The 27,393-nt window shown below is 41.9% G+C and overlaps 1 protein-coding gene across 2 annotated transcripts in view; it reads right to left on the reverse strand.

Moving 5' to 3' along the window:
* Positions 1-27,393, reverse strand: part of TES (testin LIM domain protein) — a 42,843-nt gene that overhangs the window by 8,213 nt on the left and 7,237 nt on the right. The window contains exons 2-5 of one of the 2 annotated variants that reach the window (XM_014573352.3): positions 26,504-26,681; positions 19,628-19,713; positions 2,736-2,988; positions 1,153-1,488 (exon numbers count right to left, since the gene is read on the reverse strand). In XM_014573352.3, the coding sequence (XP_014428838.2) occupies positions 1,153-1,488; positions 2,736-2,988; positions 19,628-19,713; positions 26,504-26,515 (687 nt within the window). In that variant the 5' untranslated portion in view covers positions 26,516-26,681. The remainder of the gene's footprint in view (positions 1-1,152; positions 1,489-2,735; positions 2,989-19,627; positions 19,714-26,503; positions 26,682-27,393) is intronic. The other variant, XM_006122535.4, reaches the window with a different exon arrangement.

Here is a 27,393-nt window from a genome sequence, read left to right on the forward strand (position 1 = left end):
CCAATACCATCCATCTATTACCCCCCGCCCAAGATGCTCTGAAGAAAGAGTTCCTTGTTAATAGTTCATGTGAATAATATGAATTCCACAGTCTATCCACTCTTCACAACCCAAGAGCAATGCTGTTCAGGGAGAAGAAAATAAATAAGTAGTAAAAGATGAATTCTTAATTTCTGGTAACAAGTCACCTGCGGTTGAGTCTAGCTTGCTAGCTAAACTGCACTTCTTTATATTTACACCCAGCTGGAGTTTGCAACCTTTAATCATAACAAAGCAAGTACGGCTAAAAAAGGCTTGTACAGTAAAACTCCAGTTGTCCGGCATCCAGTGGTCCGGCACTCCTGCTTGTCCGGCATCACCTGGAACCTGGAAGTGCTCCAGGCAGCTGGACAATTGGAACTGCTCTGCCCTGGGCTTCCAGGAGTCAGCCGCTGGTCAGTTTCAGCAGCGGGTGACTTGGGGAAGTCTGGGGCAGAGCATAAGAATACAAAGGAACACAAGAGGTAGTATTTATTTGCTGCATTTTTGTGGAACAGTCCACTAAGAGATCTTATTCATATCCTTGTTGAGACAATATACTACCAATACTGGGAATTTAATGCCATCCCCTAAACATTGCACAGAACTGAAGATAATAGCAGACAAAGAAAATGTGGTTCTCAATATCAACATCTGACTAGTCAAAATATCAGTTATACAGTCTGACTGGTGAGGAAACTACTTTGTTCGGAATATATAATATTTTGGTTCTAGGTTTAAAAAAACCCAAAACAAACCAAAACAAACAAACCTCCCAGCAAATTTCTCCCCAGCAAGAGGACAAAGGAAACAGGTTACTAAGAACATTTCTTCCCCTTAGGAAATTAGTTTATAGCATAAAGAACATTATTCCCATCTACAATCACCTCATTAAGAACCACACTGTTACATTACTTATCAGAATAAGGTATAATTGTCTACATAGTTAGAAAGTTTAGAAGTGTTCGCTGTAAGCAGTTATTTAATATTACCAAGAGTCTTGCATTTCAACCAAAGGATATTTCAAATGCCTCCAATGTACGAGCTCAGTAGGTTAAAATAGTAGATTAAATGGTATCCGACAACAGTCCACTTGTAGGCTTTAATATTACTGGCTGCTATTTTTACACTTACATATTGGGATCCTTTTTGATTTGCTGACTTGTCCTCCATTGCCCCTACAGCTGCTGAGGTGCTTCTGTCACCATTATTTGCATTATTCTTGTCAGTGGCTTTAGCTTCCACCTCATTAGGGAACTTGACATCCCCCACACCAAGTGCCTCGTTCTTGTATTTCTTCACAAATTGCTCCATCTGCTTCACCTCATTAGGAGATAACTCATGGCATTTCGAAGGATCCTGATCATGAGCAGGCAGTTGCTTTGCCAACTGTTTCTTCCTATACTGAGCGCCTTCTGAGCCAGCCACAGGTTGTTTCTCCTTCGGAAGCATCTGCATATATTGCCTAGCCTAAACCAGGAAGAATTACATATAAGATGACACTTCAGTTATGGAATCTAGCTTTTTAAGCAAGTAGCTAAAAATCAACAACAGTCAAATTCATCACTTGCAAAATCTTCTGTATAAACATTAAACTCCCAAATTTTAGTAGTTCAAGATGAATGCAGTAGATTAACTGACTTGTGCCCATTATGAAAACATTCCCATTTCTAACTGGATTGTTCCCTACATTTAAAAATTGTGGTATTAACTCCCATAAGTTATAAATCCAACGTTTAATATTTATATAGCACTCTGAAACACCATCAACATGTCTGTAAAGTAGCTAAGTATTATACAGATGGAGAAACCAAATCCAAAAAAGCATTAGGCAGCTTGCCCAAGGCTCAGTACCAGATAAGCAAAAGAGGGAGATTTAGCGTCAGGAAAAAAGGTACAAAACTAAAAACACAATCTGTAAATGAATGCTAAGTACTGAAGGGCTTGAAATATGTAATTTTACTTAAGTCATTGAAAAAAAGATACTGCATCCTATCAGAGAGACAGGCCATAAAGACAGGATGTACAGATATGGATCACATTGAACTCCAGTATATAAAGTTAACAATTCAAGTTAAAAAGTAAAATAAAAATCCTCAAAAGGCTATCCAAGTGTCTCATCTGGTTGAGCTGCTAACAAACTGAAAAGAGCTCTTCCTTTAGATGTCAACACTGAGCTTGTTCTTACCATATACAGTAACAGAAATGTGTAGCTCAGAGTGTTTCCCTTTGCTTTAAACAATGACATAAATTGTATTTTTATAGTACATCTAATTTCTTTCAGGCCTTCTAGAAAAGGACAGATTTAGGCATTTGAAAATTCTCTTAGCTGCTATTACTAAAGGCACATGTCTAATAATTAGGATTAAACACTGCATTAGGCAATAACGCAGCTGCTTCCCCAACACTCCTGAAGTAAAAACCTCACAGACAGTATGCATTAAACTATAATATACTGAAATTTGTATGAAGACATAGGTGGGACAGGCTGAATAGCAGAACATTTTTATTTGGGAAGTGGAAGGGTAGGGGGAAGAGAAGGAGAGAATCAGGTTTTAAAGTATCTGGACATTTTAAAAGCTATAAACAAGGATATCCTATACGAGACCCACAAAAACTAACCCTTTAACTAAGTTGATTTCCACAGCCTCCCCTTCAACCACCAACATAGAAAAACACTCCAGTAAAAATGTTACTACTAGTTCTGCATTTCTTACCAGGGTCTGATTTTGAACAGGGGGAGCCCATTCATAAGTCACAGTATTGATGGATATATTCTTCTTGGCAGATACCGGATTAGTCAGTATCATTACGTTGCGTTTATACATGGGAATCCCATCAGTTTTCAGCTTTGCAATAAGGGTTGTGTATTTTGTATCTTCAAAGAGCTTCCCTACTTTCCGATCTTCCTCGTTGCTTGTGAGGACATCATGTTCCTCTTGGCCACATTTGCAGTTTCGACATATTTTTCTATAAATTTTGGAGAAATGTAGGCAGTTAGCACCTTGACTTCAGGCTGCCTCTGAAACTAAAGAAGTTTTCCACAATTCCTGTAGTTATCTTCTTTGCTCTTAAAAGACCCATTCTTTATAAATAAACCTCAAGTTGTAATTTCTTTATCAGTTTCCACACACCCCTTTTATTGCATTTGCACACTGAGGTTGTTATTACAAAGTTACTAATAACTGCAATACCTGGCTTTGTTTTAAAACACTTGCTCAAGAGGACAAATAAAAATCTATATTTGAAGTAGATACCACAAACACAGATTACAAGAACGGCTATATACTAACTCAGACCAATGGTCCATCTAGCTCAGCATCCTGTTTTCTGAGAATGGCAAGTGCCAGATGCTTCAGAGTGAATGAACAAAACAGGACAATTTACTCTAGTGATCTACCTCCTGTCATCCAATCCCAGCTTCTGGTAGTCAGAGGGTTAGGGGCACTCAGAGTATGGGGTCTTTACATCTCTAGCAGGTAGCAGCAGAAGGTGATTTGCAGCCAGTAAACAAGTGACTGGTGAGATACACAGTGGAGATGAATTGCAGATAGCAGGGCACCCAGCCAGAGCAAGTGCTCAGATGACAAAGCAAGCAAGGGGCCTTCTCCTCGGAGTGGGAGGTGAACTCACAGACATTGAACTCTGAACCCTGGGTCCTCAGTGACCAAGTACAAATGAGTGACACAGGAATGGGATAGAGACTATAACACTGCAATTCAAGTTTACTACTTTGGAATGAAACAAAGTAAACTGAAATAAAGTATGCCATCTGATCAAACACCCTGCTACAGCTCGGGACCAAAGTTATATTAACATACCCACAGCAGCACTCTATCAACCTCTCTAAGACAAAGAAAACTGAGGTGATCAGAGAACTCATTTACAGCACAGAGAAGTTTAATAACCAAGAAGAGGAAAAAACCTCAAGATACTTGAATAGCTGGAAAGTTTTAGAAGTTTATACATCATTCTGACTGACTAACCAATTATGGATTAAAATGAATATTGTTTTTAATTGAGTTTTTTTTTTTAAAAATGTTGGTTTAACAAATATCCGATTATTCTTCAAAATAAGCCTATTTAAAAACAAATTTGGGAAAAAATGTCAACCTATGTTAAAGCCTAAGTTCACTGCAATCTAATCTATTAAAAATATTTAAAATAAAAATAGTAAGCAATATGAAGTTTTAAAGAAACCTACATCACAGAACTGGAGGAAGTCACTGGCTCAGCTCCGTCCTGATCCAGAGTTTCCTGAACTGCTAAATCAGCTGTAGACAGCAGCAGCCTCTTCTGGTGCTTAATGAATATTTTTTCATTTTAGTGTATTCAAATAGTTCCAATCAATGACTAATTCAAAACTAAAGGAGCTGAAAGCAGTTTGTTTTTCCCTTCAAATTTATGTATAAACTCTCAAGGTGTGTTTAGATTACAGGATATTTCAAAAAAAATGGCCTTTTTTCAAAAAACCTTCCCCTGCGTCTAGACTGCTGCCGCGTTCTTTCGAAAATAAATCGAAAGAACGTGGCAGTTTTTTTGACCAGGGAAAACCTCCTTTTACAAGGAAAAACATCTTTTTTTCAAAAGTGCTCTTTCAAAAAAAGGTGCTATGTAATTCAAACTGTGCTTTTTCGAAAAAGAGCATCCAGACTGCCCCTTTCGAAAGAGGCTTGAAGTCTAGACGTATAATAGCCACATATAACACTTCAGCTGTTTAATAAGCAGTTTTAAATGCAAAACATTTTTTGATAAAATGATACTTTGTGTCCTGTACATTAGAGATACATTTATTTAATAAAATTTTAAATGCTGTTGTGTATTTAATTGAATTCAAATTTCCATACAAAAAGAGCTTGATGCAAATAATAAGGAAAGAAAAATAACCTAGTAACTAAGAAGTGCAACATTCCCTATTGTCATCAAATGTTTAAAATTAACAATGGGTAAGTGTAAGTAAAGAAAATATATTGCTTAAATGTTCACAGATGCAGCATGTCCTTCTGTCCTTTTTGATAAAAAGAAGCACAAAATGTAGGGCAAAGATTATATTTAGCTGCAGATCAAAATAGGTTTAACGATTACAAACCAATGAGAGAATCAATCTTTCTGTAGGAAACTAATGAAAAACAGTTAACAGTGCCCTCATGCCTGGTGTTTAAATCCTCAAGCCAGTAAATCTTTTCAATCAAGTTAGGGTTGCTAATATTCTAATTGCACACAACCAAACACTTGTCCCATTCTTTCCCTAAGGCTTGGACCAACCCTCCATTCATCTCATCTGCCCTCCCTCTGTCACATGCTCTTCCCCACCCTGTCAGCCGACAGTCAGGGCAGTGTTTGTGTGTGTGTGTGTGTGTGTTACTGAGAAAAGGTTTAACGTCCGTGCCTTTACCGCTAGGACCGGGGTCCCGTCGCGGAGGGCTGACAGACGCCCCAGAAATTTATAGGAAGAGCTTATTCCATCTCAGATTTCAGCTGCTAGCATACAGGATCCCTTCGCAGCGGTCAGTCTAGGGAAGACTGAGAGATGCCCCAACGGATCTGTCACCTGGGAGTGACACGATCCAAAACGCCCAAACTCTTCCTATACCTGTCCCTTATGACCAGCTGAAGTTCTTTTAAATTGTGCTTTGTTCTGTTATAGCAACTGAAGGAGTCAGGTTAAAGCTTAAACAGTTACAGGTTTATTAAAGAAGCTTATAAATCATATGGCTACAATGACTATTGCTCTATTTTTTAACTGCTAGCAAATATAGATCTTAAAAATGGTTACAAAGAAAATAAAGATAGAAAATAGAAATAATGGTACCAAGTGACAGCTTAATCTTTAAAGAGCTCTAAGTCTATGTGTATACTTAAGACAAAGGACCACATCCAGGTACAATTTTTACCCCCTTCTGTGCCTCTCGACTCCAGCGGGTCAAGCCAGGGCCGGTCCATCAATTCCTAGGAAAGACGAATACGAGATGGGCATCCCCGTGGAACCTCGGGAGGTCAAACACCTAACCCGACCAGCAGATAGATGGTAGATTGACACTCAGAGTAAATGTGCTGCTGGACCCATCTTTATATCCATAGCGGCCCGTTTCCTCTTTCTTATCTAAGATGCCAAATTGTACTGGTCCGTCTTTGTGATGCCAGTTCTTACAAGCAAGTTTCAACTTAATTTACACTTGCAAGAGAGATAACTATATTGTGAGTACTAGACATTTTTTTTACTGGGCGAGAGATTCACCTCCCACGGACGGCTGTGTGTTCATATCAATATGGGTTTCAGTCAAGGGCACTTCTTGGCAGCCTCTTGGTCAGCAATTGGCATATCTCTGTTTACAGCCATTCATGGTCACTGAGCCTGCATAACCGGGCCTTCTGTTCGAGGCTTTTACTGCTCTGTGTGCCCTGTATGCTCCAGGCAAGCAAAGATGGATGTTACAGGGGGGTTCCTGTCTGGCTACACGCCCTCATTCACTCAGGGAATGTCTACACTACCACCCTCGTTCGAACTAGGGTGATAATGCAGGCAACTGGAATTGCAAATGAAGCCCGGGATTTGAATTTCCTGGGCTTCATTTGCATAAAGCCGGGCGCCGCCATTTTTAATTGTCCGCTAGTGCGGACTCCGTGCCATGCGGCACGGACTAGGTAGTTCGGACTAGGCTTCCTAGTGAAATGAGGAGTAATGGTAGTTCGCACTGGATCCCCCTTGTCCGCATGTTTGTTAACCCCTTCAAAGAACTCTAACAGATTAGTAAGACAGGATTTCCCTTTACAGAAACCATGTTGACTTTTGTCCAACAAATTATGTTCTTCTACATGCTTCACAATTTTATTCTTTACTATTGTTTCGACTATTGTTTCCAGTACTGAAGTTAGACTTACCGGTCTGTAATTGCCAGGATCGCCTCTAGAGCCCTTTTTAAATATTGGTGTCATATTGGCTACCTTCCAGTCATTAGGTACGGAAGCCGATTTAAAGGATAGGTTACAAACCACAGATAATAGCTCAGCAATTTCCCATTTAAGTTCTTTTAGAACCCTTGGATGAATGCCATCCGGTCCCGGAGATTTGTTAACATTAAGTTTTTCTATTTGTTCCAAAACCTCCTCTAATGACACTTCAATCCGGGACAGTTCCTCAGATTCATCACCCACAAAGGACGGTGCAGATTCAGGAATCTCGCCAACGTCCTCAGCCGTGAAGACTGAAGCAAAGAAATCATTTAGTTTCTCCGCACTGGCTTTATCGTCCTTGATTGCTCCTTTTATAGCTCGATCATCTAGGGGACCCACAGGCTTTTTAGCAGGCTTCCTGCTTCTAATGTACTTAAAAAACATTTTGTTATTTCTTTTTGAGTTTTTGAATAGCTGTTCCTCAAAATCTTTTTTTGCTTTTCTTATTACATGTTTACACTTGATTTGACAGTGTTTATGTTCCTTTCTATTTATCTCACTAGGATTGGACTTCCACTTCTTAAAAGATACCTTTTTGTCCCTCACTGCTTCTTTTGCTCTTACCCCGCAGCGTAAAGGAATAATAGGTACTTCACGCTGCTTCTCCTTGTAGGCATAGATCTTTCTGAGCATGAGTAAACTTGCTTTTAACTTGATTTGAGCGCAAAGATAGATTGTAAATAAGGGTGCGTGCTAGAGATAGAGTTTTCAGGCTAATTTAAATAAATGGGAACACCCTGAACTGATAAGCTTGAAATGTAGATAAAGTGAGGACAAAGCAACTGGTCCTTGCACAATTTTGCTACATGCCCAAACAAGTTACATTCAAGAATTGATGTTCATAGCTACAAAAAAATGTACATAAACAATGTAGTGTTTATGATTTTGTATTGTGGAATCACCCTGTATGTAAATAGGGTTGTCAGATACTTTCACAAAAAAAGACTGGGGGACCAAACTTGTTGAGCACAAAAAAAAGGGGAGGGGGGGAAGGGGGAGCTGTGCCTTTACATTTCTGCACTCCATGCCAGATGCAGCAGGGGGAAAATATACAGTATTTTCTTTTCATTTGTTTTTTTTAAACCGGACAGAAGATGCAATTACCGGACTGTCCGGGTGAAAACCAGACACCTGGCAACCCTATATGTAAACTCCATGCCTGGGCCCAGCCAATCTGTGTATGTAGTTGTTCCATGGCCAAGTTACCTAATTAAGTTACATTGAGTGACAGAGTTTTTTTTGATCCCAGAGAACAAGATGAAATGTTGGATGAGGTGTTTCTGGATAAGCTAAGTGGAAAAGGTCTTGAAGGAAATCCTAACATCCCCAGTCTTTGAGGTACAAATGAGGTACAATGAGGTACAAAATTTGGCTTACGCCACCATATTTCCCAGCTCCTGGTACAGCTCTGGACAAAGGGTTGGAGCATAGACCTTGAAGAAAGTATTGGTCCCAAATAGCTTTTTGTGATCTAGGCAGGCTATTAGCATCTTTTGGTATTCACACAGTAGTGCTAATTCTCACACTGCATTTCAAAGTTGTCGGAACATTCCTGGAAGAAGGTTACATTATGGGACTCCATTCTACATTATGGTTGACTCCCCTGTAGGGGAAAATATGTATCCATACTGTTGAGAAGTATACAGGCAGTCCCCGGGTTACGTACAAGATAGGGACTGTAGGTTTGTTCTTAAGTTGAATTTGTATGTAAGTCGGAACTGGTACATATTATAGGGGAAACTCTAGCCAAACATTTCTCCAGAGCTCAGTTTTATTCTCCCACACCTCACTTCCCTCAGTCCTTTATTCTCAAGCTGAGGTGTCAGCTGAGAAAAGCCGCTCCGTCTCCCTGGTCTGCTGGGGGGGGGGGGGGGGGCACTAGCTTCGCGTCTCCCTGGTGTGCTGGGGGGAAGCAGCTAGTGCGGGGTTGCCTCACCCCGTTTGTAAGTAGGGATCCGATGTAAGTCGGATCCATGTAACCCGGGGACTACCTGTAGTTCTCAATCTTTTCCCTACCGACCCCTTAATAGATAAACCTGCATGCAGATCTCCAACCAGAGGCTGTGTGTGTGTGCGTGGGGGGGAGAGGCGGGGTATCTGGGTCACATGTGCTCGCCCTGTTTTCTGCCTTCCATTTGGCCATGCACCCTGAAGTGCCAATGTAGCCGGGTAGAACAGTGCTACTGCTTAATCCAGGAGTCAATGACTGTGAGGTAACCCCTTCTGATGGCAGGAGAGATATTTCTTCTGCAGTGATGCTGCAATTTTTGGTTGCTCCCTCTCCCCAGCACAACCCAGGCAGGGTTACCTACTGAGGCAAATCAAGGGGTAGAGTTCTGCTACCTGAGGCTGGTCTTGGTGGACCCCTGAAATCTGCTGCACAGGTCCCACCCCAGTTGAGAGCCAGTGCTGTAGAATATTAATGTAAGAGAATGCATGAAGTTTTTTCCTTTTGAAGGGCTGTTTTGCCAAGTTTATAGGGATATGCATTTCAACACTTTCCTTGCTTTCCAGGAGTGGGCAAAAACCTGCAGGAATGATTCTTTCATCAATTAACTCTACATTTAATTTGATTAGTAGATTCCACATTGCCTTACTTTAATAGGCTTTAGGTTTTTATTTTATATAGTGTTGTATATAGCTACCTCTTAAAAAGTAAAATCCTGACAGTGATAAAAAGTTCAGAAATGAAAAAAACAAACAGAAAAAGCTAAACTGCTCAGGCAAAAGTATGTATTGTGGGTAAGTTGAAGCCTTAAGACTACAGGATGAATACCACACTGAGAAGAAGCAGATGCATCCTCACTACATAGGCTTTCACAGTTATGATAACCCAGTATAGACAGAGGTGTTTATTTTTTAAAATCTTAGACTCTCAACCAATCCTGTAGCAATTCGAAAATCCTCCATAGTTACATGGCTTCACAATCATACTATTTAGAATGCCCTATTTAAAGCTTTCACTTTTGTCTTTCAAGCCATTTTGTGCTATGGACAGAAAAAGGCTTAGAGTTTCTAGACCTGGTCTTTTCCAAAGAAGGGATAAGCAATGACCAAATAGATAGCCATTATAACTTTCACTCTTGTTCTCCAGAAAGAGCCTATGGATCTTTTACACACACACAAGGAGAATCCCAGCAGCCTTCTGAAGTGTGCTATGCTAGCTTTGGGCTTGACATTAGAGAGGGAGTTTCCAAACTGTGGCCATGCCAGCACAGTTGGGGACATTACAATCCCTCTGTGTGGTTGACACTATTTTGCTCTGCATGGCATGACCTCTTATACACAGTGCATGCAAGATAATGATTCATGGAGGATGCCATTTTGTAGAGCAAAATGGCATCCTCTATATGATATGACCTCATAGTATGGGCATCCAACGTCAAACTGTGTGGAGGATGCCATTTTGCTCTTCAAAAATGGCGTCCTCTATGCTGTCTGGGTCCTGGGAAAAAATAATTAAAAACAGGATGACACTAGCAAAAAGCTTGGGAACCCTTGCAAGCCCATTAAAACTGAAACAGTGGAGTGCAGCTTCAAATTATGTCCAGTAGAGGGAAGTGCTAGACTGATATCATGCAGAATGTATTCCGACAGATGTTAAAAACCATCCAAACAGTTGTTGCATTTAACAATCTCATTTAAGCCTTACAACTTTACATAACATAAGAACGGCCATACTGGGTCAGACCAAAGGCCCTTCTAGCCCAGTATCCTGTCTACCGACAGTGGCCAGCACCAGGTGCCCCAGAGAGAGTGGACCGAAGACAATGATCAAGCGATTTGTCTCCTGCCATCTCTCTCCAGCCTCCGACAAACAGAGGCCAAGGACTCCATTTTACCCCTTGGCTAATAGCCTTTTATGGACCTAACCTCCATGAAATTATCTAGCTTCTCTTTAAACTCTATTATAGTCACTTTAACAGCAACTCAGGCTGCAATTGTCACTCCTACGGCCCACACTCTTGTTTCAGTGAAAAGATTGCCTTGAATGGACTAGCTAACAAATGAAAAGCTGATCAAATTAATGTTTTGTCCATTTGGTTGATACCCTATTTAAAATATGAGCACTTTTGTTTCAAGCTAGTATGCTCAACTGAATAGTTTTTCAGCTGCGTTTCCTGCTCCTGACTGATAAACTGCTGCAACACACACTCATAGGTCTGCATTTTCATTTAACAAAACTTGGAGCTCCTTTTTATTCATTACCCATTTATACATCACAATGCACTTTACAGACTACTTGCTTCACTTTATAAGGCCATTTGAGAAGAAGAATAGGTCAGTAGTTAGGGGCAATAGACTGCGGATTGGCAGACACTGGTTCAATTCGCCACACTGCCAGAGATCTCCTTCGTGATCCTGGGCAAGTCACTTAGCCTCTGTGCCTTGGTTCCCTCTCCCCCATGTAAAAAAGGAGATTTCTTTCCTACCTGAAATATTATTCATAGCCTAACACATTCTACTCTTATCGGATATAAAAATGGGAATTTTCACTCTCATTCTGAAAGTGCCAGTCTTGATTACCCATTTTAAATATTTCCAACAAATGCCTCCATGTTTTCTCCTATGAATGAATGCCCCATAAATATTTGCAAAGCCCCTGCATTGTCCTCAAAATTTTTCTATAAGATCTCTTAAAAATACCCTTGACAATTATTCAATTGATTTTCTGTGATCACTATTTTTTTTTAAATGATGACCAGTACTTTTCTCCTGCATCCTCCTAGTTGGTTTTTATCTGCCTATTGTCTACATTTTACACTTAGCCTGTGTCTAGACTGCAGGGTTTTTTCGAAAAAAGTAGCCTTTTTTCGAAAAAACTTCACCTGCAGATTACAAATTAAATCGAAATTAAATCGAAAGAACATGGCTTTTCTTTCGATGGCAGTACTCCCCATTTCACGAGGAAGAACGCCTTTTTCGACGGAGATCCATCGAAAATAAGTGAGTGTGGACGTGGGGAGGCCTTTTTTTTGAAAATAATGGCCTCCAGGAAGAAGCCCTGGTGGACAATCTGGGGCATGCCTTGCATGTCTCTGGTTCCTGTCTGCAGCCACTTTTTAAAGGGACAGTCACCCTCACAGCCACTTGTGGCATCAAAGCAGCCAGAGCACATGGCTGTTCAAGTGCAGCCATGTCCCACCCCCAAGACCCTCCTGGCCCTTCCAGAGAGCCTTCTGGGGACCCAACCAGGGGTGCCAAACACTGGGCACCAGCACAGTTTGGGCCAGAGCTCAAGACCCTTCTCAAGCTCTGGTCAGAGGAGGCAGCCTTACAAGCCCTGAACACCAGGTGGTGAAATGCGGACATTTTTGGCCACATGGCAGAGGCCCTGGCCCAGAGAGGGCACCACCCCCACACCCAGGGCCAGGTGCACTCTAAAGTTAAGGAGCTGCACCAAGGCTATGTGAAGGCCAGGGAGGAGAGCTCCCATTCTGGGGCAGCCCCCCGCTCCTGCCCCTATTATTCAGAGCTGGACCAGATCCTTGGTCGTGGTGAAGCATGCACACCACTGCGTCTTGTCCAGTCTGGCTTGGGGGACCCTGTGGTGGACGTGCCAGAGCAGGACCCAGAGCAGTCGTCCAGGAAGTCTGGAGACGGGGAGATGGTGCCGGAGGAGGACAGCGAGGAGACGGTGACCCTTGCTCTGGAGCCAGTCACCCAGACCCCAGAGGCCTCCCGGGTGTCATCTGATGCCGGAGATGAAGCAGCAGGTGAGTGCAGTGAGATCGTGTAACAGAGGGGAGGGGGGTGGGATGGGTGCACAGTGGGTGAAGCACAAGGGAAACCTGTTATGCTCACCATGGACATCATGCAGCTGGCTGTGCATGTGCCAACATGTTCAGCGGTACAGTGTGACACATGGGGGTGCACCACATGGTGGCATAAACCATGTCCGGAACACACCCAGGTGGGTTGTCAGTGTGAGGTCCCATTGGCACTTCGGGACCCCTGTGATGCTCAGGCTGATGCCCACGTCACACATGGTGTTACCTTCAGAATGTCTGGGTCCCCTGTCTGAAGGAGAGGGCATGCCCTTTTGGACAGCTGTTGCACACATGACTGATTGTGAAAGAAATGTAGCCGTGTTAGCCTGATCTGAGGAAGTGGGTCTGGCCCATGAAAGCTCCTCACCTAATAAACCATCTTGTTAGTCTTTTAAGTGCTACATAGTCCAGTTTTTTATGACTGATTGTGTCTTCCTCTTTTCCTCCACAGCCGGACCAGCCGTGCAAGAGGGCCGCAGCACTCCAACCCCACCTCCATCCCGGGGACATGGGAGCCGCAGACACAGGCGTGTCTATGTAGGCATCCTGAGGCAGCATGTGGCGCCCGTGCAGGAGCTCAACACCATCCTGCGAGAGAGGGCGGAGGCAGAGGCTCGGTGGCATGATTGGCTGATGGAGGAGCTGGTCCAGCAGCGCACGTCCCTGTGTGCCCCTCTCAGGGAGGTCTGTGGCTTGCCTGCTCCTGTGCCTGGTCCTGCTCCTCCAACACCCCATGACCCCACCCCACCAAACCCCCCTTCCACAGCACCATCCCTTTCCCCCCTTGCACCTCCCTCTCCCCAAGCCCCCACAGTCCCCCACCTCCTCTTTCCCCCTGGCCCTCCTCTCCCCCAGGCCTCCCAGTCCCAAGTGCACCTACCCTCTGTCATCCAGCCAATGGACAGTCACCCCACCCGATCTCGTGGCCATGGTGGACCCCGAACACGAGGCACAATCAGGAGACTGCGAGCAGGCAAGCACTGTGCAACCTTATCCCCTTCCCTCCTACAGGTTTCAAGTTCCCTTCCCCCCCTCCAAGTTTCAAGCACCCCCATCACCCCAGTTAAATACCAAGCATTGTGTTAAAGAAAATGTTTATTGTACATAGTTTGTCATGAAAGTATATTTTCTCCATCAAAAATCAACAAAAGCTTTTTTATGTTTGCAACAGTTATCAGTAACTGAAAGAATGTATATTTATAACAATAAAACAGAACTTATTCTTTTGAGACAAACCCTGGTGTTTATTATTTCTACAAACAGAGTCAGGATATGGGTTGAGGAGTGAAGCTCGTATGGGCCAGGGCCAAGCCCCCAGACAGAAGCCCCTCAGGAGAGTCAGTGGCCTCCAATAGAGAATCGCTCCTGTAGGGCCTCCCGGATGCGAACAGCAGACCAGTGAGCCTGGCGGATGGCAGCTGTCCCGGGCTGGGCAAAGTGCCTCTCCTGACCATCAGCACCTGTACCCCACCCTGGTAGGAAGGCCTCCCCTTTCCTCTCCACCAGGTTATGGAGAACGCAACATGCGGCCACCATCTCAGGGATGTTGCTCTCCCCCATGTCTAGCTGTGTGAGCAAGCACCGGAATCTCCCTTTTAAACGTCCGAACGCACATTCCACCTGGTTGCGAGCCCATTAAAGATGAGCATTAAACTGCTCCTTGCTTGCATCCAGGTGGCCGGTGTAGGGCTTCATCAGCCACAGCATCAGGGGGTAGGCAGCATGTGCACATCCCCACTATGCACACCGGCATGTGCACATCCCCAACCACAAAGTTGTGATGCGGGAAAAATGTTCCTGCCTGAAGCCTCCGGTAGAGGTACGAGTTCCTGAAGATGCGGGTATCACGTGCCCGCCCTGACCACCCACCACAAATGTCAGTAAACTGGCCACGATGGTCGATCAGGGCCTGGAGGACCATTGAAAAGTAGCCCTTTCTGTTAATGAATTGGGCTGCTCGATGGGGCGGTGCACGGATTGGAATGTGTGTCCCATTGAGCGCTCCTCCACAATTCGGGAACCCAAGGGCAGCAAAGCCGGCTACGACGCTGTCCAGATCTGGTAGACAGATGAGCCTGTTCAGCAGCTCCGAATTGATGGCCCTCACCACCTGCAGAAAGAGACAGACAACAAAATGTTAGAAGGGGTGCCTTATCTCTTAGGAGGAGAACCCACCACCCACCTTCCCTCTCAAACACCCCGGGAATCCCCTCCTCAGAACTCCCCCCCCAACAATTCAGGGTGAGTGGAGGAGCTCCCTCCCACTCCCCTTTGCCCTCTCCTGACATTCTCCCTCCCCCCACTCCCCAAAACTGTGACTTTCGCCAGACAATGACTTACCTCCATCAGGATGGATCCAACAGTAGACCTGCCCACTCCAAATTGGTGTCCCACGGAGCAGTAGCTGTCAGGAGTGGCCAGCTTCCAGAGGGCAATAGCGACCCTCTTTTCCAGGGGGATAATGGGCCGCAGGTGGGTGTCCTGCCGTTGCAGAGCTGGGGCAAGCCAGGTACACAGCTCCTGGAAAGTGGCCTTTCGCATCCGGAAGTTGCAGAGCCACTCTTGGTCATCCCAGAGCTGCATAACGAGCCTGTCCCACTAGTCAGAGCTAGTGTCAAGCCTCCAAAAACGCCTGTCCACAAAAAAGTTTGGAGGCAAGGGTAGTGGGGCTGCATGACGGACGAACCCTTCGTACCTCTGGTCTGGGTCCAGATGGGGAAGCAGCCTCATGACTGTGTCATGCAGATGCAGCAACACTTGCAGAATGATGGCGTGGGGCCATTGCCTGCTCAGGGGCAGCTCTGGCTCCATGCCAAAAAAAAAAAAAAAAAAAAAAAAAAGGGTCTAAAACAGAAAAACCTCCAAACAAAAAACCTGCTGGGGTGTCCCAGGAAGCTGGGTACTCCAAACAAGCACTGCAATGTCTTGCTTACCTCCTAGAGGAACAGCAAAGGCAGCTGCAGGAGCAGAGCAATAGGTGTTCAGGGGCATCCCTTTAACCACGTGTCTCTGCAAAGGGAAGGCAGCAGCACCCGGAAGGAAATGCTGCCCCCATGCCCTGGCAGAAGTGGTTCCGGGTGGCTTTTTCTTTCGAAAGAGCGTCCAGCAGTCAGGATGCTCTTTTTCGAAAGACACTTTTTTGAAAGTGTCTTTCGAAAGAGGCTTGCAGTCTAGACGTAGCGTTAGATAGTAAGTTCTACAGGTCAGAGACAGACTCTTGTTTGTACAGCATCGAGCGCAAAAGGCCCTGTCTTCTACTACAATACAAAAATACTAGGAGGGCAAGATCCCTATCCAGAAGGTCTTACAACCTTTATATTCAAGAGTAAAGTGGGCGAAATCCGATGGCAGAAAAAATGTGTTAAGTGAGCACTAAGAGCCAGCATCTGTCACGTGAGAGCAATAATTGTTTGGACCCTGTCTTATGTTTCTCTTCCATGACCACTCTCCCTAGACTAGGAGGGCTAGAATTTATATGGCCTATTCAAAGCCAGGTTTAGAGGAGGAACAAGCCTCTGACAGTGAAGCTGAGCAGGCCAGCCACTAGGGATAACCAACCAAAAAAAGGGACAAAAATCACCAATTAGGTTATGAAGAATCCTAGATGGAGAGCTTTAGCAGGTTCTCTCAAAAAAGCAAGTGCTTCATAATATTAGTATGGTAGCACCCATGAATCATATCTTAAAAGGTAATTAATTTATAAAAAAAGGGGAAATGTATTAAATGGAATTGTGAGATATTGATTAATTTAATAATTGTGTAACCACATCAAATCTTAGCAGTTACACAATTATTCAATAGGTCCTAGGGGCAGGGCCAGCAGCCAGTGCACTATTGGCCCCACTACCAGGGAGATCCCTGCCATCCTGCGCTGCTGCCTCTGTATCAGAGCCAGACGTGCAGGGTGGCAGGCAGGAGCCAGTCCAAAAGTTGGCTTCACACAAAGAGCAGTTCCCACCTGCCACTCTGCGCTGCTGCCTCTGATACAGAGGAAGCAGCAGCCCCTGTCCGCAGGGGCCAATGCTCTCCGTGGACAGAGGCTGCACTGGCATCCCACGGAGCAGGCTCCCCTGCACACACACCCCGCCTCTGTGGGAGTCAGCAAGGGGGGTGCAGGCAGCTTCATGGAGAGCCCACTTGAAACCTGGCTCTCCATGCATATCGGCTCCCGCCTCACCCTCCGCGGCCTATCAGAGGCAGCAGCTTGGGAGGGAGCAGGTAGCTCAGCAGGATCCAGTGCTCATGAGGAACCTGCTCCTGCCCCCAACTGCTGCTTCTGATAGAGGCAGCAAGGGGGGAAGATGTATAGTTGATAGGATTAACCAATAAGCCCAGGCTTATTGATTGTGTAGTTGACTACACAGTGACATCCCTAGTATGAAAAAAAACAAACAAACAAACCTACTGACTTGGGGTATGTCTACACTACCCCGCTAGTTCGAACTAGCGGGAGTAATGTAGTCATTCGCAGTTGCAAATGAAGCCCGGGATTTGAATTTCCCAGGCTTCATTTGCATGAAGCCAGCCGGCGCCATTTGCATGAAGCCGGCCGGCGCCATTTTTAAATGCTGGCTAGTTCGGAGGCGTACAGCTAGTTCGGATTAGAAGCCTAATCCGAACTAGCTAGTCCGTGCCGCGTGTAGCCGCGGCATTTAAAAATGGTGCCGGCTGGCTTCATGCAAATGAAGCCTGGGAAATTCAAATCCCGGGCTTCATCTGCAAGTGCGGATGACTACATTACCCCCTCTAGTTCGAACTAGCGGGGTAGTGTAGACATACCCTTGTATACTAGTAGTTACTGACCTGTAAGATTCATATCCACTCCTTAACCCAATTCCCTGTTAAGATTTCCAATAGATCTACATTCATACATAATACTGAAGTGTGTCACAAGATGTAGTTGCATTCACAGATCACATCCTGCATTTACAGGTTCTCTTGCATATGCAGCAGTGATCCAACAAACTGAGTTTACTCTCTGAAGCAGTAGAATGTCTAAATAGAGAGTGAATGAGCCACAGACCTTGTCTACCCTCTTGAGTTTTGTTTCTATAGCCAGGGCTCGGAAAAGCCGGGTTCGGGCGATCTGTGCATGCGTAGAACGATCTGCGCATGCACAGATCGTTGGACTGCGCGGCTGGTGAGCGGGCCCTGGCTATTACTATGCTGGTATAAAAGTGTCAGAGGGGTAGCTGAGTTAGTCTGTAATTGGAAAAACTTAAACAATGAGTAGTCTAGCAGCACCTTAAAGGCTAACAAAACATGTAGATGGTAGCTGGTATCATGAGCTTTTGTGGGTCTTAAGGCACTGCTAGTCTATTAGCTGTTTTTTAAGTTTTATGCTGGTATAGTCAGAGCTGCATGCCCAACTCAGTGTGCTGCAGTTCTACAGTAAGAGAGTGCTTATACTGACATAGCTTATTCCATTTGAAGAATTATACTAAATTATATTAAGACCATTATTTTGTGTTCATACTAGGGCTTGTATACAACTATTACACACACACACACACACACACACACACACACCCCACCTATTTATGGGACTTATTTGTAACTATTTCATTTAAACATACACATTCCTAACTGACATAAATTTTACTGATACTGTATAACTAAATGTAGTCAGGTCTTAATAGAATACAGACTCTGGTATGTGCATGGCAACATGGGAGAAGCAGATGTTCTCCTGTTCAGCAATAATACTGCAAAATACTAATGTTATAGAAGCCTCACAAAGCACTAACAAGCCACTATCTGTTTATTATATAGAAGATAGGAAGCCATAGCAAATCTTGGATTCAGGAAAAGTATGCCATCCAAGTCAAGTAGCATTTCATCTAAATTACTTCAATATGACAAAAGTTAAGTTAGCAACTGTATAAATACTCCACAATTAACTCAATTTCAACATAAATTAAGTTCTCAGGCAAGCAAACATTTAAGCATTTTGTTTGTATCAGGGGCACAACACAAATGGTCATCAAAACCAAGTTTGGGTGTTCTCATTTCTCCCATTGTATATAATAGAAGGAATGGAGTTTTTAATTTATGGTCTTGATTCAACAAGATCCTGAAGCATCCGCCTAACTTTTAAACACAAAGTGGTAATCCCAGTCCCTGTTGAACACAAGGCTCTAGAGCAGAGTGAAATTTTTCAGACAATTTTTTTTTCTTCCCCAGCTTAAAAATTCAGGTCAAGCAAAACATTTCAGGAGTTTCTGCTGAATTTACCAAATTGTTCCAACTCCACCTCCAAAATGTTTTATTTAGATTTTAAAAAAAAGTTTTGATTTTTCCATTCAAAAAAGGCTTTCATTTAAAAATTTACTTCCAATCTTTAAAAACGTTTTTAAAAATGAAAAGATTCATCTGACAAAAAGTTGAGAATGGCCTTCAAGCTAAAAAACCCCAAAAAAACAAAACAAAACAAAAACATGCCCCTATTTGCACAATACTAGGAGGTGCAACTCAAGTACCTTGTCAAATCATGATAGAAATGTAGCCGTGTTAGTCTGGTGTAGCTGAAACAAAAGACAGGACTATGTAGCACTTTAAAGACTAACAAGATGGTTTATTAGATGATGAGCTTTCGTGGGCCAGACCCACTTCCTCAGATCAAAAAAAATATATATATTTTTTTTTTGTTTTGATCTGAGGAAGTGGGTCTGGCCCACGAAAGCTCATCATCTAATAAACCACCTTGTTAGTCTTTAAAGTGCTACATAGTCCTGTATTTTGTTTGGTCAAATCATGGCCTTGATCCTGCAAATGTGACCAGGTGCCTTAACAATAAAGCATTTAAAACATTCTTATTAAGGACAAGGACATTAGCATTTGAAGAAACAAGCCTTATATTTTAGCTAAGTTACACCTGTACTCACCTCCAGAAGTGTAGTTCAAATCCTTCACATTTTTCCTTGCATTTTAAACATGGGGCACCAAATCCTTGTTCATGACCCAAGCCCATCTGTTTAAGAGTGAAGTGAAAATTTATGAAAATTTAAAATAATTTTAAGAGATTATATTTTGCATCTCAGTTACTATTATTTACCCTTATATTTTACTGTTGAGATATTAAATGTCAAAGAACAAAAGTTTAAATAATTAAATGACAACTTATGAGGCTGACATCTTAGTCACCAAGCCAAAACTAGAGACATTATAAGTACAGGAGTCATAAAAACTATTTCATCTAGTTATGAAAGGTAAACACTGAAAACACTAAAATAGCACATGTTCAAATGAAGGATCTAAACTATAGTCAAGAAATACCTCAAGACATTTATATACGTTAACTTCAGTGAGAGTCGGAATAAAACAATACAACACAATAAACTTTAACCTGTGTTATCCTTAAGTGTTATTAGCCACTGAATAGCTAAAAGTCTGGCATATCCCACCCTCAGTAGGCTAAAGGTTAGGTTGACAATGTTTAACCTGTTAATTGACTAAGTGGGATCTGGGCTGAGGATATGAACAACAAATGGATCTGAAAATGAGAGAGAAAGATTTCCTGAAGATTGTCATGTCTGGGAAGAAAAGAATTTCAGATTAAAGAAAAGTCATTTACATTATTCCTGTTCTCTGCATAACTTAATGATCTGAGTATAGATAAACTATTTTTTTAAGCCATGATTATCAGGTCAAGATTAAATAGAGATAATCAAGATTATCTATGTTAATTATGTATTCTAACATGTCCAAACAAAAAAGAACACAACTAGCATGATTATACAAAAGACTATAAACCATCATACATGGAAGACACAAAGTGAGTGAAGCTGGAAAAAATTTAAACAAAGGGCCAAGAGAATCATTTAACGTAAGCCCCTAAGTCTACCTCATGCTGGGTGCCTTAGCATATTTCACAAAAATAGTTTTTGTCAAACAATCTTAAAGAACAGAATCAGAAGTTCTGTTGATAAAGGAAACGGTGTTGGTATAATATACCCAGACTTTTGTAAGTACTTTGACTTAGTACTGCCTGACTGTCTGAATAAAAATACCACTATGCATTATTAATAAAGCACATGTCAAATGGATCACAACGAGGCTAATAGATTTTAAAAAAGTAGATGTCAATTGGGAACCAACTAATCAGGGTATTTCTGGGAGAGTAATAAACAATGGGGATACAATTTATAGGTGATACAGATTGGTGGAATGGTAAATAATTATTAGAACAGGGTAGTCAAAGAGCAATCTGGATTGCCTGGCAAAATGGGCCCTTGAAACAGAATATGCTTTTAAAAAACACAGTTATTGGAAAGTTATACATCTAACAACAAGGAGGCCACACCAACATAATGGAAATCTGCATTCTGGAAAGCAATGACTCTGAAAAGGATTGAGGATTGATAGCCGACAAGCAACTAAACAGGAACTCCTAGCACACTGTTGTGCCAACAAGGGCTAAGATGCTTGGATAAGATCCAGGGGGGCAACAATGCAATTTAACCTCTATATATGAAAAGAGAGATGGGGACCCTAGGCTGCCCATATGAGCTAGTTACCTTAAAGAGACTGAGTTGCTTGACACTTAATCCAATCTCTCTGCCCACAAAGAAAAGGATTCCAAAGTTTCTGTAGAAACTTGTAAGTTAAGCCTGTAAGTTCATATCGATCCATAAGTTCCAAAGTTAAAAGGGACCATTATGATAATCTACTCCAGGGGTGGGCAATAATTTTCGCAGGCGGGCCACTTAATGATGTGGTAGAGGCCAGCTTCACCCCTCAGAAAGGGTGGGGCTTGGCGTGGAAGAGGTAAGGCTGAGGACTGGCCTCCCCCCAGAGTTTGCCTAGGGCCAGAGTCTTAGAATTAAAAACACAGCAAAGGGCTCATGGCCCCGCCACTACCATGTTGCCTGGCAGCTGCCCAGGATTGCTGTGGTTATTTGAAGGGCTCGTTGCTTTGATCCCTGTCAGGGTAGCGCTGTGACTGGGAGCCTTGGACCATTTAAATAGAATGCTGCTGCCTGAGCCACTGCATGGAAATTCAGAGGCATGAGCAGCAAAATATAAATAGAAAGTGGACAGATGCAGTCCAAGAATCAAGGTGTTAAGAGGGCCAGATCCAGCACTCAAGCCACATCTTGCCCAGCCCTGATCTACTCTAACCTCTTACATAATAATTTCCACCAAAAATGTCTAGAGCATATCCTTTAGAAAAAATATCCAACTAGGATTTAGAAAATTGTCAGTTAGTAAATAAGTTATTGCAATAATTAATCACTCAGTGTTACAATGTATGCCTTATTTCCAGTTTGAATTTGTCTAGCTACAACCGTCATGAATCTTCAGAAATGTATTAGTCTCTACCCCACTATCTGGTCATATTCAGTGCCTCTGACAGCAGAACTACTCATTCCACCTCCCAAAACATTTATAGAACATCCATAAACAATGCTGTTTCAGAGGTTTCTCCTTCACATGAGCACTCTGCACTTACCAACAGGTGTCAAGTAATATTGTCAATGGATATTTAGGAGATGCCGGTCTTATTTCAGCAGTAAGGACTGACTATATACACAGAACTTCTGAGTATTGACTACAACACACCATCTTTGGTGCACTCAAACAGTCTTTAAATTGGACAATGAAGCCAATGAAATGCACTTCATTTTCCCCATTGCTTCTCTCAAAAATGGTATGCGTCTGAACCTTCCAAATAGCACTTTATGTTGGATCTTTGGCACCATTACTCTATGCCACAGTAGCCTGTCAATGTATCCAAAAATATACCAAAGTGGACTCAATACGTGCATAAGTAGAGAATGAGAGTTTAAAGAGGATGGAACCAATTTATCCATAAATGGAATTATGGAAGAAACTGGACAGATGGGTCAGATGAAAGGCTGCCAAAGCAAGGTTTCTTCACGTCAGTTTCTGTTAAAGAAAATGTTATTCAAGAAAGCTATCCAAAAATATCTGCTATTTCAAACCAGATTGCTGACGTAGGGACAGGCTGGGTATGGAAGACAGTACAAATATAATGGATACAGGTCATCTGTTTAATGATCCTTTCATGACTCAAGGGCACATGTTTTAAATGGTTACAGCTAAGCAACTACAAAATCACTACTCCATTCCAAGTTGAACAACTGTCACAGTTAACCAGCTATACATGCCAGAGCTTATAGCAAAATTCTATAACCCCACTGGCCGTATATAAGCATTTAATAGTTTATTCATATGTAAGATATTATAGCAGCCTTGAATTATTACTCCAAGCCTGGATTACCATGGATTTATAACTAGGCCACAAATATTTGACTGAGGCTCAAATTTGGCATAAAAGATATCTGTAGCACTTCCCACCCATATTTCGTACTCCAAATAGGACTTAAAAAAAACAGGCTGGCAGCATGTAAAAAAAAGAAAAGATTTTAGCACTTTGTAAATGAGCCATTGCACTGGAAATGGAGGGGTTTTTGTTTTTACAAACGTTGATATGGAGGGATTCAGGCAAAACAGCAGTTTAATCTAATGCCTGTGACTAATTTGTAGCCTATAAACCAATGTCACTCATAAAAGGATGGGAGTTAGAATGCAGAATATCCTTACATTTCCAAGATTCAGATACATACTAGTGCACCTACCTTGGGGATAGTATATTTCATGTTTTAGCGTGTTACCATCAAATATCACTTTCAGTTACCATTGCTGTTTGTGATTATTTTTACCTAGCACAATATTGCTTAGTGCTAGAAATGGATAATTAATCTGTAGCCATTATATGAGTTTTGTTTTTGTAGGTTATGAAATACAAGCTGCAGGAGTTATCACTTCAAGAGTTAGGTTCAAGAGTGAGATGAAAATCACATTAGAAGAAAATAGATCATCTATTGAGATCTCATCTGAGGAGATGTAGTCAAGGTTCCTGAAATGTAACTGAAAATCCCTCTTACAAATTAAAATGTGAGAAGTGATTCCACCAGACTTCTAGGGGACGCTATTTGGAAGTTTCCTTAAAGATTAACAGTCACAAACTTTCCAATGCAGTACCCAAACCCAGGGTTTGGATTTCTCACCTTTCCTTAGTTTCCTTTGTACTTATCTGAAGAAAAAAAGCTAAGTGAAGGACGTAAAGGAGAGAAGAGACATAACTTAGTGTCATTTCTAGAGATTTTCTACTGCAAATCTTCCTTTTCATCTCTTCCTTTAAGAGTCCCCTCCTATACTGAAATCAGTGAGGCCTATTTGATTTTACTGTGATCATGAGTTACCCTAAACTCTAGCTCTACGAAAATATCAACCTCTGGGGCGGGGGGGGGGGGGGGGGGGGGAAGGTCCCTAAGTACTTCCAATGTTTTCAGATCTGTCCGGGATTTAAAAAGTTGTGTTTCTATGTATAAGTCATTCTCTGAGTCCTCAATACTATAAAAACAGAGATTTTTTTCTCAGTCTTAAAGCACCTATACAAGGAGGGTCACATTAGGATACCCAATACTTCACATTGGAAAAGTTTTCAATGTGCTGTATTTTTTATATATATATTCTTTTGCTGCTGAGAGAAAAGAATCATTCACATACTTATTCACATTTGCAAAGCAACACAAGGAACATGCTTTATACACGTGTCCTTGGAAGAGTATTAGAAAACAAGAAGTTTTGTTGTTGTTTAAAGCATTAATTATTCATCCATATGGATGTGGAAGAGTGAACAGAAAAAGATGAAAAAAACCCACTTAGCTTTCCACAGTGCCTCACCATACTGTAGGGACTGTCAGAAATCAGTTTGTTTTGTGATCTTTTTTCTAATTTAGTTTAAAGAAATGTCTAAAATAAGTGTAAAGACAACAACAAAGAGGAGAAAATAAACACAAGAGATTCAGCTGTGGGTACCACCATATTGATACTATTTTCATCAGGCAACTAAGTTTATCCTCGCTGTTGATTTGGCTTTTACAATTGATAAACCTGATGAAATGTAATTTGAAATTAAAAAAAAAAAATCAAGAAACAGATCAGAGTGGTATTAGATTTCACATTCTATTTCTTATGATGGCAATGTATAACTACAATTTATAGAAAACCTATTAAGAGAAAGAGTTACTGTCTTGATGCTTTTCTATGTAGGTATAGGCTTCTCAGACAATGGCTATGCAATTTAATACCAGCAATATGCATAATGAAGAGCATCATGTTATCCTCAACCCTAGCACATTCCACAGTTTTCTGACTATAATCGGTCATAAAACAGGATGATGGTTTTATAGGGGTATGAAAGAGAAATAAAATACTCCCTCCCCCCCAAAAAAGATTAGGATTTAGATTGGCTCCAGTTCTGCCCAGTATCTTCATCAATTCCATACTGTGTCCAGTTCTTAGTGCCACATTTCAGGAAAGACATGGACAAACTGAAAAAAGTTGAGAGCAGTGCTCCCTGTAAGTTGTGCACTTGTACAGCTGCTCATTAGAGATTCAAAAGCCACTCAGCTAATTAAGAGAGCACCCACAGGGTTTTTTGTTATTAGTAGTGCATATAAAAATTATTCCTCACATGGATGGAAAAAATTAGAAGGAACATTGGTCAAGAGGGAAGCAACAAAATTGATCAAAGGTCTAGAAAACATGTCCTATAGGAAAGATTGAAAAATGTATCTTTGTTTTGTTTTGTCTAGAGAAGAGAAGGCTGATAGAGACAAAAATAGTTTTCAAGTACATTAAAGGTACTTTGCAAGGAAAGGAGGAAGGAGTAAAATTATTCTCCGTAACCTCTTTGGATAGGACAATAAGCCAGGGGCTTAAATTGCAGCAAGGGAGGTTGTCAGATGTTAGGAAAAACTTCCTAACTGTCAGGGTGTTTAGGTGTTGGAATAAATTGCCCAGAGATATTGTGGAATCTCAGTCATTGTCTACCTGTTCTTAAAAACATACAAAACACTTGTCAGAAATGGCGTAGTTGTTATTTAGTCTTGCCTTGAGTGCAGGAGACTGGACTAGATGACTTAACTAAGTTCCCTTTCACTTTTACGCTTCTAAGATTTAGGAGCATGTGTGGGGGGGGAAAACCCATTTACCAATATTAAGATGCCAGAAAAATGTTTGCATCTAAGAAGAACATTAGTGAGGATAGATACCAGCATACATAACAGTATAAATCATGGAGCTGGACACAACAGATAAAGATTACTACACAAATAGTCTAATAATTCATTTGTTACAACATTCTGTAGCTAAAAATTATAAGAGTCAGAATGTAAATATTAAGGCACTGGTACACTGCCTAGCGATAAAATCTAAGGCTATTAAAGAGACTTAATCTTAAAATTGACAAAGAATGCTAGTTATGTTTATTCAAATTGTACAACTATTTGCCGGTTACATATACATCCAGCTGTCAGAGATATGGGAACGATAACCATGGTCATAAACAGGGCCATTGATGGGGACAGGGGAGACAGCGTTCCCTGAAAACTGAGTGCTTGGGTGGCCACCCAGGAGAAATTAAAATGCCACCCAGCTGATTAGTGGAGAGCTCACAGCCATCAATTCAGCCATCAATTCTGTTCTAGAGATTTTTCCCTTCATTCTTTTGTATGCCTCTCACATCTTTGAGAGGGTGGAGAGGGGTCATATGAAAAAGGAATGATCAAAATACAAGAAACATCAGTTAACAGTTTAGTCTAGTCTATTTCCACTTCAGTGAGTTATGTAGCTGGCATCCTGCACAACAATCATTTATGCAATCAACTGAAATTAGAAAACTGTGTCAAATGAGACTTTTTAAAAACACATGCCTAGAGGAGACATACCTGATGTATCATTTAGAAAAGGAACAAAAAAAAAAAAAAGCAATGTTTTTCCTTCAAGTTCCTCTCATGCTTTGTTCAGTTTTGTAGATACCATTTCATATTTAGCTAGAAGCCATTCTGTATAACAAAAGCCATTTCAGTTTCTTGTGTCTGCAGGAGGGAGTGAACTGGCCTTCACCTAGGTGGGGAGAGACCAGAGGAATGCGCTGTTGGAATGTGTTAATGAACTATTTTGAGCTGAAGCTCGAACTCCCTTTTAACCTGTTTCTTTCTATGCTGATAATAATTCCTCTTTGAAGTTCTCTTTGATTTCTTGCCGTGACGTCAGACGTGTTTGGTTAAGGGTATAAAATACTAGGATTGATTGTATTAGCCTGCTTTACTGCGCCCGACTTTGCTGGGACCACGTTTGGCTCACTTTGCTTTGCTGATCAATAAAGCAAATCAGTTGTTAGCCGCCTAAACAGAGAGGAGCGTGTTTTTGCTTTGACAGTTTCAATAACAGTAAAAAAAAAAAATTATAAATCGGAGAAATCTCTGTTACAAAGGAGGCTGTTAACTAGCTTTCTCTTAACAATTCTCAGAGCCAAATATTGTTAGTAATCTTGTTATTTAGGTCTTGTTACTTTTGCTTGTGAGGAAAGGATGGCTTGTTATCTGTCACTTGAATCACTTAATGATTACCTGTTGTGACCATTCCCTCTGGGGCACCTGGCATTAGTCACTGTGTTTCATAACACAGGTTATGAAAATGGGCCTTTGGTTTGACCCAGTGTGGCTGTTTTCATGTTCCAAGTGCACTTGGAGGCAGTATTCCTTTTAGCTTCTTAACCTAAACACAGGACAACTTTTTCACTTCAGAAGTGATTTGCTGATAGGAAGAACATGTT

Source organism: Pelodiscus sinensis, chromosome 1 (assembly GCF_049634645.1).
Source record: "Pelodiscus sinensis isolate JC-2024 chromosome 1, ASM4963464v1, whole genome shotgun sequence".
NCBI classification, from domain to species: domain Eukaryota; kingdom Metazoa; phylum Chordata; order Testudines; family Trionychidae; genus Pelodiscus; species Pelodiscus sinensis.